Source organism: Bos indicus x Bos taurus, chromosome 3 (genome assembly GCF_003369695.1).
Source record: "Bos indicus x Bos taurus breed Angus x Brahman F1 hybrid chromosome 3, Bos_hybrid_MaternalHap_v2.0, whole genome shotgun sequence".
Lineage (NCBI taxonomy): Eukaryota > Metazoa > Chordata > Mammalia > Artiodactyla > Bovidae > Bos > Bos indicus x Bos taurus.
Window position 1 is genome coordinate 8,976,864 of NC_040078.1, and position 13,523 is coordinate 8,990,386.

The following is a 13,523-nucleotide window of genomic DNA, read 5'->3' on the forward strand; positions in this document are numbered from 1 at the left end:
CAAATTCCCTCCATCTTTGTTTGTCTGAAAATATCTTTATTTCTCCTTCACTTTTGAAGAATAATTTCAAAGGATACAGAAAATTATAAGTTGGTGGTTATAATTATATAATTATAATTATATTTATATAATTATAAGTTTTTTCCTCAACACTTTTAAGTATTTTATTCCACTCTCAATTGTTGCTTGCAGTTAATTCTTTTTAAGTTAAAGAAATGTGGAGACATATATTGTGACACTAGTGACTTTATGCTGAATAAGATAAAAGTTTTTAAATACTAGAAAATATTTCCTCAATTTTTTATGCATTTCACAATTAAAACTACAGTCATGACACACTTTTAAGTTTAATCTTTTTCTCACTTTCTTACATCTAGACAAGTAACAAAACAATAAATCAACGGACTTCTCTCATGGTCCAGTGGTTAAGAATGCACCGTGCAATTCAGGAGATGTGGGCTGGATCTCTGGTCAGAGTGCTAAGATCCCGCATGCCACAGAGCAACTAATCCTGAGCAACGCAACTACTGTGAGTCCATACACCACAAGAAAGATCCCACATGATGCAACTAAGACCTCAGGCAGACAAATAAATGAATATTTTAAAAACCTAAAGAATCAAAACTCTGATATATATCATTTTCCTCTTTTCATGGTATATATACTCTCACCCTGGCTGATTTCAAGCTACCAGCATGATGGCATTGAATGCAAAGCTGGGGAAAGCCGTGTAGCAGCAACCATGATCAGATATTTTGTTCCCATAACAGAGATACAATAGACGTAATGTTCTCAAGAGCACAAAGAATAGTAAAATGTAAAATAATTAAGAAGTAATGAATTTTGAGTTTTCAATTCCCTCAGTTTTGGATGCAATTTATTTAACTGTAAATTTATATAATTCCATTTTTAGTAATATAATGTTTATCAATGACCAGCTCACAAGCTTTCTGAAACTTTAACAAGTGGCTCTCATGAGTTGATATGTGCTGACTCCAGCACAGCACTGGGTAGTATTGTGGGCAGGACAGTTGGGCGTCAGGCGTTTATGTATGTGGAAAGGGGAATGATGAGAATAAAGAGCACTGTCACTATGTCACCAGCTCTTATTACCCTTATCCTCTTAGGGAGGCCCATTGGAAAGGGACTTGGACCTGTAAAATACCTGTTACAGGGGCTTCCCTGGTGGTCCAGCGGTTAAGAATCTGCCTTGTAATGCAGGGGACATGAGCATGGGAAGATCTCACATGCCATGGGGCAACTAAGCCCATGCACCACAATGACTGAGCCCAAATTCCTAGAGCACTAGAGTCACAACTACTGAAGCCGGTGCTGTGCGAAAAGAGAAGCCATCACAGTGAGAAGCCTGAACACCATGGTTCAGAAGCCCCCGCTCACCACAGCTAGAGGAAGCCCGAGCCCAGCAATGAAGACCCAGCACAGCCCAAAAAAAAAAAAAAAAAAAAAACCCCGTTACAATTGCATTTCAAAGTTTCCTTGTGAGCCAATAATAGTGTGTTTCATATATGGAAAAGCACAAGATCTTCCACCAGTTTTAGTCCCTTCTCCTCAACAGGAAGATTAGTTGCAAGTTCTAAAATAAGGCAGCCCCTCCAAACACAGCATAGGGCTCACTAAATTCTACCACAATGTAGCCAGCAGGGAGATTGGGTTTCTGCCAGCTGACCCACCCTGCCCACCTCCATCTATCTGTGATTTTGGCACCAGGACCTGACTGCATGGAGGGATGTTCTCTGAAATTATGGAACAAATCAGAAGTAAAATGTCCATCAGCTATTAAAAGTCAATCATTCTTGCGCAGGGGTCATGCTAATCTTCTCTGTATCATTCCAATTTTTTTTACAGGGGAACAATGGAGAAACAGACATACAGAATAGACTTATGGACTTGAGGAGAGGGGAGGAGAGGGTGAGATGTGTGGAAAGAGTAACATGGAAACTTACATTACCATATGTAAAATAGACAGCCAATGGGAATTTGCTGTATGGCTCAGGAAATTCAAACAGGGGCTCTGTATCAACCTAGAGGGCTGGGATGGGGAGGAAGACATGAGGGAGTTTCAAAAGGGAGCGGATATTTGTATACCTATGGCTGATTCATTTTGAGGTTTGACAGAAAACAGCAAAATTCTGTAAAGCAATTATCTTTCAATAAAAAATAAATTAATTTTGTAAAAAGTCAATCATCCAAGTACAATCTGGACTAATCCATCCAAATTTGGGGTAGCCTGACACAACTACATCTTTTCTTTGCACTATAATAAGAGTTACCAATCAGAACCACCCAGAGAGGCTTGACATCCCTTTCCCGGAGACAGCTAAGAAAGGGAGAGAGGGGAGGACATTTCTGCCAAGGCTGGGGGTTTGACCGAGGTGATTACACAGATCTCTTCCCGGCTCTTGCAGTGTAACCACCTGACTCTGACTTCTTGGGAAGAGCAGAGTGACTTAAGGCTTGAAAGAGATGACCAATCCTCGGGGCACAGGCAGAAAAAGCCCCAGTGAGACAGGAAGCCTGCTGGTTTCTGATGCATAAACTAGACAGTAGAGGCAGCACTTGGCTGGCGGGAGCTCTCTCTGCTCTGGCTGGTGTCTGAGAGCAGCTACCGGGCTCTCACCAGACTCCCTTCCTTATCCTCACTGGCTGATGGATCCCAAAGGTCTGCTCTCCTCGAATGTCCTGCTGCTTTTCTCTCTGATTATTGAGCTGAGCTGCAGAACAGGTAAGTGTTCATCTGTTTGAGGGCTTGGGTCCTAGGATTACCTACCAGGAATCAGCTATAGCTTCCTAGACAGAGAGAGAACTCAGCGGCCAGGGGTTGTCATTTGGCTGCGGGTAGGGGGCAGGGGGGTAGGCGGAGGGCTGTGATCTGCTGCCTCTTCCTCAGAGACTGAGTTCCTCCTACCTCTGTCGAAGAGGAAGGAAGATTGTGAGTTACTGGGCTCCTGGGTCCGAGGCTTAGCCCCGCCAGTCCTAGCTTCCAAGGAAACCAGGAGTTCCAGTCAAAGACACTGGTCACATTCTAGACTGGCCTCTCTGGGTGACAGGCTGCAGTCAAAGTCCTGGCTGAGTGGTTGGTTTTGTGTGAGTATCCTTTTGGCAAAGGCCCAGGCTAAGGGAATGAGCTGGAGAGAGAGGGAACTCTGGGAGAAAATTACTCCTACCCTGTCCTGGATGGGGATCTTCACACACACACACGAGCAGACAAACCAAAAACATGGTCCACCTACAAGAAAGGGCTGTAGCGGGAAGAGAGGGTAAAACTGAAAACCCCAGGCAATGATTGGGAACAGATAGTGGCCACAGCGTGGTTGTGCTGGTGGCTACTTTCCCAGAAGTAGCATTCCAAGGCAGCAAGAGGGGAAGAGGCCAGGATTTTTGGAGCCCAGGGCTGGTTACAGTTAGTGAGAAATGCAAATCAAGAATGCTCAGAGTCAGAGTAGCTTCAGTGTAGAGCCAGAGTGTTTGGAACTGGACTCTGCTCCTATCTTTCTGGTTTGCTGGCATTCTCTGTTTAGTAGTTTTGCGAACTACTCTGTTTAGAGCTTTGAGAAAAGGTGTTTGAAAAAGAAAAAGCCAAGCAAGGAGCAAACTGGGCTCACTAAGGAGTGGATGAGCATCTTCTTTCTGCTTAGATGCCTTCAGACTTTGTTTAGACTGTGGGAGGCAGCCTAAAGTGGAAGCGCCATTGGGGAAAGAGGGAAAATCCTGAGGCTCTGGATGTTTTGTTCTTGGGGATTTCAAGACCGCAAATCCATTATGGACTTTTCCAGGAGAAGCCCAGAGATGTGCTGAGGTTATCTGAGGGGCTGCACTTGAGATTGATCTTTTGACAGATTCCCAGATGAATAGCTCTTCCTTGGCCCTGCATTTCCTCAGAATCAGGCAGACTGATGGCTCTCGCTGCCCAAGGTCTCAGAGAGCAGTAATTGAACTCAGGGTTCAGAAAGCCATATGGAACTACTTTAAGCCATAACGAGGAGATGGCTCAGATGGTAAAGAACCTGCCTACAGTGCAGGAGACCCAGCTTCAATCCCTGGGTCAGGAAGATCTCCTGGAGAAGAAAATGGTGACACACTCTAGTATTCCCGCCTGGAGAATTCTGTGGACAGTGGAGCCTGGCGGACTACAGTCCACGGGTTGGCAAAGAGTTAGACATGACTGAGCAACTAACACTTCACTTCACTTCACTTCAGGAAGAGTCAAACCTTCCTGGGGGCACCCCATTCACGACTCCACCATTTTTGGAATACTTTCTGGTGACTATCAGGAGTGACGGGTTTGAACAGTGAACTGAACTTTTCTATCCCTGTGCTGACTTGCCTTCTGGTCAGCCTGGCCCTGGCATCTCAGGTTCTGCTGACAGCTGCTGCAGGCAAAGCTTCGGAGGTCACTGGTTAGTAAGAAACAGCCCAGCCCTTTAAAGGCGTGTCTATCCAATCAGCAGTGTTCATATTTCTTACGATTGTCTTCTCTGAAATATGTACAAAAATTTTATACTGTTTTTATTTTTAAACATGCACCCTCTTGTGAAACCCCAATAAAACCCAGACGGAAATGCTTTGCAAATGGGACAGGTCAACCATGACAGATTTACCCAACCAAGAAGCCCACTTCTTGTAAAATTAGTACCCACTCCCCTTCCCATCTCTACTCAGCTCACCTTCCAATTCCCAGTCAAAACTGTAAAAATCAAAAAAAGCCCACACTGAATTCTCCATTTCCCTCAGTGATACATTTTTTAATAGGCTTCTCTTTTTCAGAGCAGTTTTGGGTTCACAGCAAAATAATTGAAAAGTACAGAGATTTCCCATGGCCCTCACATACACATAGCCTCTCTGATCATCAATATCTCTCACCAGAGTGGTGCATCTGTTACAACTGATGAATCTACCCCAGTAGGATTTTTTATTCTTTCATTCAGGTCCTCCCCACTTCCTCCACACACATAGGAAGAGAAGTGAGGGGCAAGTTGCCGGGGAGGGGGGGCGGTGGTTCTAGACTTTGCCCAATCTTGTGTATTCACTGAACCATTCTACCCCAATATTTAGATCTAGGCACTTTTATTTCTCAAAAGTTTTAATACTGTGACATAACTCCACTGACTTCACTATCTCCGGTGTTAGACTGAAAATCAGAACTTCAGGGCTATTTGGTTTTATCCATAGATTGACTTCGGACAATCCCATTCGGCAACTATCTATTAGGACACATGGTATGCCTGGCACTAGGTGACGTGTGGGGTAAAATGCACCACCACAGCCTCTGCCCCGAACTTGGCACAGAATCTGGCACACGAGAGTCCTTCTACAAATGTTTGTTGAATGATTAATGATAGTATGTACAGAACTTTCTTGCTATATATCAAACACTGTTGTAAGTGCTTTATGTGTATTATTCATTTAATTGTACCAACTCTGTGAGTTGGTATTGCTACATTATGATTTTATAAAAGAGGAAAAAGAGGCACAGCTTCTGCTGCTGCTGCTAAGTCGCTTCAGTTGTGTTCGACTCTGTGCGACCCCATAGACAGCAGCCCACCAGGCTCCCCTGTCCCTGGGATTTTCTAGGCAAGAATACTGGAGTGGGTTGCCATTTCCTTCTCCAATGCATGAAAGTGAAAAGTCAAAGTGAAGTCGCTCAGTCGTGTCTGACTCTTAGCAACCCAATAGACTACAGCCTACCAAGCTCCTCTGTCCATGGGATTTTCCAGGCAAGTGTACTGGAGTGGGGTGCCATTGCCTTCTCCAAAGAGGTGCAGAGTAGTTAGTAATTTCTCCTTAATCACACAGCTTGACTCCAGAGGCCTCAAGGAATGAAACGGGATAAGCTTATGTTTAGGGAGGAGAATCCTAAAATTTGTATCCAGGTCCCATGGTAAAAATTAGATTGTGCTGCCTATAATTGAAGCATATGAGTTGATGTTAATTGAATTGAAATTAAATATAGGAATTCACAAAAGGTGAGAGAAGTTGGATAAATCAGAGAAGGAAGTAGAAGGCATATGGAAGTATTTGATCTGGGATTTGGAAAGTAGATAGAAACATCTTTCGTCATGTAGTTTTTTTTTTTTTTTTTTTAATTTTTTGTTAACTAGTTTGTTTCTGGAGGAGTATCCTACGTAGGTCTATAAAACTTCAACAGTATAAAAGGGTATTGAAGAGAGATTTGTCTCGCTGTTACAGTGGTGAACAAAACAGACACAGACCCTACTCTTAGAAGCTTGTAATTGCATAAGGATAAAAAGCATTGAAGGAGAGTTAAAAGTGTGATGGGTGATGTGAAAGGAGTGACCCAAAGTGCACTGGAAGTGCATGGCAGAGAAGCCTTATCACAGCCAAGGGTCAAATGTAGAGGCCTGAAGGACAGGAGGAGTTAGCCAGGCAAATAAAGGGCAGTGACTGACTTTCAGGCTGGGGAACGGTAAGCGCAAATATTCTAAGATAGAAAGACCCAGCAGCATCAAGGAATGGGACTAGAAGGACACCTGGTAGGACTTCAATTTAAAAAGGAGACTTAGACACACTATCTTATCTTTGTGAACCCAAATTTCCCATAGGAACTATGAGGGCTCTGAGTCCTCCCTGAAAGAAATGCTGTAGCAAGACGCCCAGTGTCAGGGCTGCCCCCGACCAAGAAAGGTTATCACTAGGTAGAGTCCCATCTTATGAAAGGGTTGGCTAAATGCTACTAATTTCAGGAAAATATCCATGGGCTCATGTGAATCACTCTACTTTCTAAGTAGAATTGCCCTGGAAGGAAAGTGAGTTGGTGTTAACAGCTACAAATGTTTCCTCCAGACTCTTTTAGTAAACAGGGTCTGACTGAATCACAAACCCACTGGAAAACACTCATCAGGCAGTAGGATGTTTCAGGAGCTGGTACTCTACTTGAAGGGTTTTATGAACCACTTTAAAGTCCCCACTTGTTTTTCCACTCTTGCTCAGGTGTCAGTGAGGTCACACACCCCCTAAAGACCCGGCCACTCACACACTCAGTTGTTACATCATCATTCTTTATGTGGGCTGTGGCATGTGAGGGTCTGTTCTGAATGGGGTTTTGATTCCACTCCCCATGACCAAGTCTGCTTAAACCACTCATCCTGTCATTCTCATATGCCCTCTCTTTTCTTCCCTCTTAACCTCTTCTTTTCTATAAAAAAATTAAAAAATTTTTTTTCTTTTTTTAGCTACTTCTAGGCCCATCCTCTGTCTCCTCTTCTCCTGACTCCCTTCCATTTCTAAATTCCAAAAACAACCATGGTGTAAAGAGTCTGTTGGATTAGGTGGGTGGAAAGCACTCACACGACACAAGGGAGGGTGGAGGCTTATGGTCTATAAATGGGTATCATTTTGCATTTTCTTCTTCTCCATATCAAAATTGATCTAAAAAAATCAACAGTGTGATGGTAATTCTCAACCTTGATTTGAAGCCCAGATTCCTTTGAGAAGTAACATTCATGGCTATGCTCCCAGAAAAAAATGTACATATGCTTACCTATATGATTTCTATATTCAATTTAGGGGGCCTGTATACCATGTGATATTTCTACTTGCATGGATGGTTCTAGTTTTCTGTCATCCCTTTATTGGTAGAAGTTTAGGTTCAGGATTCTTGGGTATTATATGTACCACATTATCTGGACAGCCAGGCATCCATAAGTGCGACTAGAAGGAATTTCAACACGTTCTTTTACATATCTTTGTAAAAATAAAATACCAGCACCAAGAATAGCATTCCTTGTCTAATAAATTAAGCAACTGTTTAATTAGGCACTCTGTTTCAAGAGTTGATTTAATAGCGATATGCAAAAGAACAAATGCTAATTGTCTTTTCACCATTCCTTAATAGTTATGTGCCATGAATTCCCTAGCAGTCCAGTGGTTACGACTCAGTGCTTTCACTGCTGGGGGCCGGGGTTTAATTCCTGGTTGGGGAACTAAGATCCCACAAGTCACATAGTGTAGCAAAAAAAGCAAGAGCCAACCATTCAAATCCGAATTTTTCTTTTTCCCAACCTTTAAATCTCTAGTCTGATATCAGCAGGGCCCTTCGCAGGATATCAAAGCATTTTGCTATCAAGAACATCTGAATCTGTTTGCCCAAATTTCCAACAACCCATCTTAACCACAAGTTAATTGTGCCTTCTCTAGGTGTCTGCATTATTTAAGCAGTTTTATTGTACTCTTTTGACTTTCTTATCAACTAGAACAATCTGTGCTCTCTCTGAGTCATGGGCTCCTTCTCTTATGAACATTAGCTTGTGATTAATTTCAGTTATGAAGTTTAGCCACATATGGGTCAAAGCTAAATAAGAGGGATTTTAATCAGATAGCATGGCTTTTAGCATTCATAAATTGAACAGATATTTATTTAAAACCTATTACATGCCAAACACTGCTGTAGGTCCTAAGGAAAAAACAATGAACAACATGAACTTCTTCCTCTTGAGAAGCTGGCATTCTAGTACAGGGGGAGACAAAAATAAAAATGACCAAATATACAGTATAACATCAGACAGTGATAAGTGCAGCAAGAAAGGATAGGATATAGATAGGATCATCAGAGCAGGTCTTTCAGAAAAGACGATTTTTTTTTTTTTTTTGAGCAGAAATCTAAAAGAAAATGAGAGTATGAGCTCTTTAGATACATAAAGGAAGAGATTTCCAGAAAGAGAAAGAACAATAAATGCAAAAGCTATGAGATGAGAATGCTCTGGATGAGTTAGGGACCAGCTGGAGCTGGTGTGGTCATAGTGTAGTGAGTGAAGAGTGGACAAGAGATGGAGTCAGGGAGGTCCAAGGGACTGGGTTATTCAGAATCTGTGAAGCCATAACAAGGACTATGGATTTTGTTTCTCTTTGAAGAGAGACAAAATCTGACATAGTTTTAAAAGGCTTCTCTGTCCATTGTATAGATGCAGGAAGATTTGTTGGAAGACAAAAGAAGAGCCAGGCCTGTGATGATGGTGGTAGAAATGAAGAGGGTTGGAAGTTCTCAGATGCCGGATATATTGTGAAGGCAGAGCCAATGGGATTTGCTGATAGATTGAATATGGAATATGAAAGGAAGAAAGGAGTCATGGGTGATTCCAGTGTTTTGGCCTGGGAATTGTAATGTTTGCAGAAGAGGCTACAGAATCAAGAGTCCATTTGCTAAGTCTAAGATGCCCTTTAGACCTCCAAACACTAATACCAATTGGTGTAGGCAGTTTGGAATACAGTGAAAGATTTGGATGGGAGATACATCTCTGGAAGCATTCCAGAAACCTGTCAAACTATGCGACTATTAATAGATAAGTGTGGCTGGGAAAGAGAAGAAGTCTGAGTACTGATCCCTGGAATGCTCCAATTTTAGAGGTCTTTAAGAGCAGAAGATTTTGGTCAAGGAGACTGAGAAAGGGCAGCCAATGAAATAGGAAGAAAACCGAAAGAGTTTTGTTTCTTGTTCTCTGGGCCAAATGAAGACAGCGTTTCAACGGGGAGATGTGAACTGTCTCAGCACTCTTGAGAAAGCAAGATGAAGATGGAGAATTGACTTAGTATCATGGGGTATACAGTGACCTTGACAAGAGTGATTCCAGTGAGGAGTAAAGAACGAGGCTTATTTGGAGTGAGTACAAGGAAAAAATGTCAGGAGATGGGAACAGAAAGGATAAATACACATTAAAGAACTTTAGGATAAAGAAAAACAGAGAAATGGGAAATTGGCTGGGGATGGACCTGGGATCAGGGTTTTTAAGATAAGGGAAATTACATGTTGGTATGTCGGGTGTTAATAGAAATAACCCACAGTGTACCATAACAATAACAAAATTGATGATGCAAGGGGTGGCAGAAGTTTCAGGAGCAAAGCCTTGAAGTGGGTGAGTGTTCCAGGAAGGAAGAGGCCACCCTTACCCAAGAGCAGAGACCATCCATCCAAGTATGTGGGTTGACTTGATAGTGGGAACAAATGGAAGCTCTCTTTTCGTTTCTTTTCCTTTTTCAGTGAAATGAGAGGCAGGTTCATCAACTGAGGTTGTGGGTTTGAGGAGAGAGGAGGTGTTAAAAAGTCAGCAGTAGGATCACTTACAGTGGTTTGAAAGATTTGGGTGTGTTTTTTTTTTTTTTTGGCTTGACACTTTTGAAAAAGAGAAATAAAATAATTTCTCTCCCTCAACATTATTATATATCTCAATAACTTTTTGGAGAGATATGATTCCACAGGCTTGCCTCCTCCTTGACTCCACATCCCTTAGACTTTTCCTTTTCCTTCTCATTTGAAATGATGCTTCTGTAATCTTGGTCTCTTGGCCTCACAAGCTCAGAATTAGTTTCAGTTACCCTCTTTCCTTCACACTATTTATGAGTAAGTCCCCTATGTATGAACGGGTTAAATCCCCTATATGTGAGTTACATTCCGAGAGGGAGCTCGTAAGTCCAATTTGCTCATAAATCCTCTTCGTTGTACCTAGTTAGGCTAGGTACTCAACTAATACAATTGGCTATATAGTACTGGACTGTACTAGGTGATGATATTTTTCACACAAATAATACTTTAAAAACAAGCACATAAAAAGCATTTTGAGAAGATCATGTATACACTGCTATGTTTAAAATGGATAACCAAAAAGTACCTATTGTATAGCACATGGAACTCTGCTTGATGTTATGTGCCAGTCTGGGTGGGAGGGGGGTTTGAGGGAGAATGAGTACGTGTATATGGGTGGCTGAGTCCCTTCACTGTTCAATGCTATGACAACATTGTTAACTGGCTATACCCCAATACAAACATTTTGAGTGCTAAAAATTAAAAAAAAAATTAAAAGAAAACATTTTTAATCTTACAGTATAGTACCTTGAAAAGTACAATAGCACAATACAGTGAACAGTTGGCATATAAGGGCACATTCACATCTTTGAAAGTTTGCAACTTGAATGTTCGTATGTAGGGGACTTACTGTATCCAGTGGTGGTGAGAAGTCTGGCTGAGGAATTAATCTGGTTACTAGTTATACAACTTTAGGCATGTCATTTAACTTCTCTATGCCTTAGGTGCCTTAACTATAAATCTGAGTTGATAGAATTCCCTCCTAGATCATAGAGACCAAGTATTGTAGTTAGTCTATACAGCCCTATCACAAGACTTCCACTGGGATTTTTTAAATACTGAGAATGCAGTGAGATCCTCATGACAGTCCTTATAAACTACTAAGGATCTGGCAACCCCAGAGATTGGCCAAGAGGAAGAGAGAGACGCTCCAGTCTGTTTTTCCTGATGCACGGACGTAAGTCTCAAAGCTTCTATGATAAGATACTTCCCTCTCCTTCTTTCCACAGGTGAGGGCTTGACCAGTTCCACGAAGACGATTCTCGGGCAGCTGGGAAGCAGCGTGCTGTTGCCCCTGGCATCTGAGGAGATAAGTAGGAGCATGAATAAGAGCATCCACATCCTTGTCACAATGGCAGAATCACCCAAAGACACTGTCAAGAAGAAAATAGTGTCCCTAGATCTGCGGAAAGGTGACTCTCCACGTCTGAATGACGGCTATGAGTTTCATCTGGAAAACCTGAGCCTGAGGATCCTGAAGAGCAGGAAGGAGGATGAAGGCTGGTACTTTATAAGCCTGGAGGAAAATGTTTCAGTCCAGCACTTTAGCCTGCAGCTGAAGCTCTATGGTAATGACGGTGGCTTCCTTGGCCCACAAGGAATGCCATAGTGCCTTGCCTAAGAATTCAAGCTTCTCTCAGAAGCAAAGGGTGTTCAGAATTGGAAGCAACTTGAAAGATATCTCAGTCTAGGGTTAAACAGGGTTTCAGGGAAAAGTTTTAGAGGTTCACTAAATTGGTCCAAATTGCACATTAGTAATAGCTGATTAGCACTAGTTACCTTTATTCCCATTTTCTAAAGGAAAGGAGCCCGGCTGCCTGTATGCTAGAGGGCCCGGAGCCCCAAGAGTCTCAATTTACAAATAAGATTTTGTTTGAAAATAGTGGGTTTTTCTTCTGATTTTTAAAAGTTTGAATACCACTGATCAAGCAAAACCTCTCTTTCATAGGCGAGGACACTGAAATCAAGAGATAAGTGGTTTGCACGTGCCTACTCACATCTGTGTAGGTGGTTCACTCCACTAGGGGTCCTGGGAGAAGGAGAGCTGAAACTCAACCCACACACCACTCACCAAGCCCTGCATCCTGGCAGAGGATTGCATCTACCTGGTGGAAGAAGCATAGTTTTCTCACTTAAACAAAGGCCCTGGTTGTGAAAAAAAAAATCGCCTAGTTGCAGAACTTAAACTAAAACCTAGGTCCATCTGAATCCAAGGCCAGTGGTGTTTTTTTGTTTTTTTTTTTTTTTTGAGCCTCTTTAACTGCCAGACCCTCTTGAGTGCACCCAGAGTTTGTCTCTTCAGTCCCAAAGCTCTTTTGAATTCCCAGGGATCCTGGCAGCTATGTGTGGTGTCCTGCTTCTAGGTGGGTCAGGAAGCTCCCCCCACACAACATTTCTTTAAAATTCTCAGGTACCACAAGATGGCACGTCCCTCCCCCGCCTTCCCTTGGTATCTTCCCTTTAAATGTCTGCAGAATTCCCACAGCCCTTAACCAGGTATCAGGGTGTTCTGATCACTCCAGTAGTGTCCCCAGGGCAAGGCTGCTGTAAGCACAAAGGTTACACATAGGTTTTCTAGAATGATTCACTGTCTTTGTCACATCTTATCATATTTTATGATCAAATTCTCACCTTAGAAAATATGTTCTCTGCAACCATGGTATTCTCTCAAGTCAAAGAAAGAGGCTGGATTTTGGAATCAGACAGACATAATTTCAGATCTCAGCTTGGCTGTTAAAAGTTGAGTGGAATTATGTAAGACACTCTACCTCTCTGGGACTCAGTTTCCTCATCTATAAAATGAGAATAATTAGAACTAGGATAATAGTTGTTGAGAAAGTTGTTGAAAAGATTAAAGAACATGATGAGTGTGAAATTCTAGTATTCTGCCTGTCCTATAGTAGTTACTAAATAAAAAGGACTTTCCCTTTTACCTTGCCAATTTTACATCCTTAGAGTGAAAAAGTTTGGTAAGGCCTGTGGCTATCCCAAGTTCAGACATCCTAAAGCACTTGCTATACACACACACACAACACACACACACACACACACACACACACACACACACACACAGAGTACAGATGAAATCCCACCACTGAAAAGTCATTCTTTTAGATATAGAAGGTAATACTTTAGCCATGGACATTCAAACCCATGGGGGAATAAGCTGAGAGCAAACTCCCCAGATGGAATACAGGAGAGCAACCTAAATTAGAAACAAGAGGAATGCAAGGGGAGCCCTAACAGTCTTGGTGGGAGGGAACTAAAAGACAATATTTCTCTTCTTTGTTTTATCCCTGGTCCTGGAAAGGAGTATAGAGGGGTAGTAGGGGGAGGGAAGGTGCGAAATAGTAGGTTCCTATTAGAAATATATTACACCACAGATCTATAGGGAGGGAAAGATGCTATT

At 42.2% G+C, this 13,523-nt stretch overlaps 1 protein-coding gene and 1 pseudogene across 1 annotated transcript in view; one reads left to right on the top strand and one right to left on the bottom strand.

The window, feature by feature from the left end:
* Nucleotides 1-1,777: 1,777 nt before the first annotated feature.
* On the bottom strand, nt 1,778-1,876 carry LOC113890580 (annotated as a pseudogene).
* A 472-nt stretch (nt 1,877-2,348) lies between these two features.
* The window catches only part of SLAMF1 (signaling lymphocytic activation molecule family member 1), a 39,285-nt gene continuing 28,110 nt past the window's right edge, over nt 2,349-13,523 (top strand). Inside the window, exons 1-2 of the mRNA XM_027528444.1 lie at nt 2,349-2,743; nt 11,344-11,682. Coding sequence (XP_027384245.1) covers nt 2,668-2,743; nt 11,344-11,682 — 415 coding nt within the window. The 5' untranslated portion in view covers nt 2,349-2,667. The remainder of the gene's footprint in view (nt 2,744-11,343; nt 11,683-13,523) is intronic.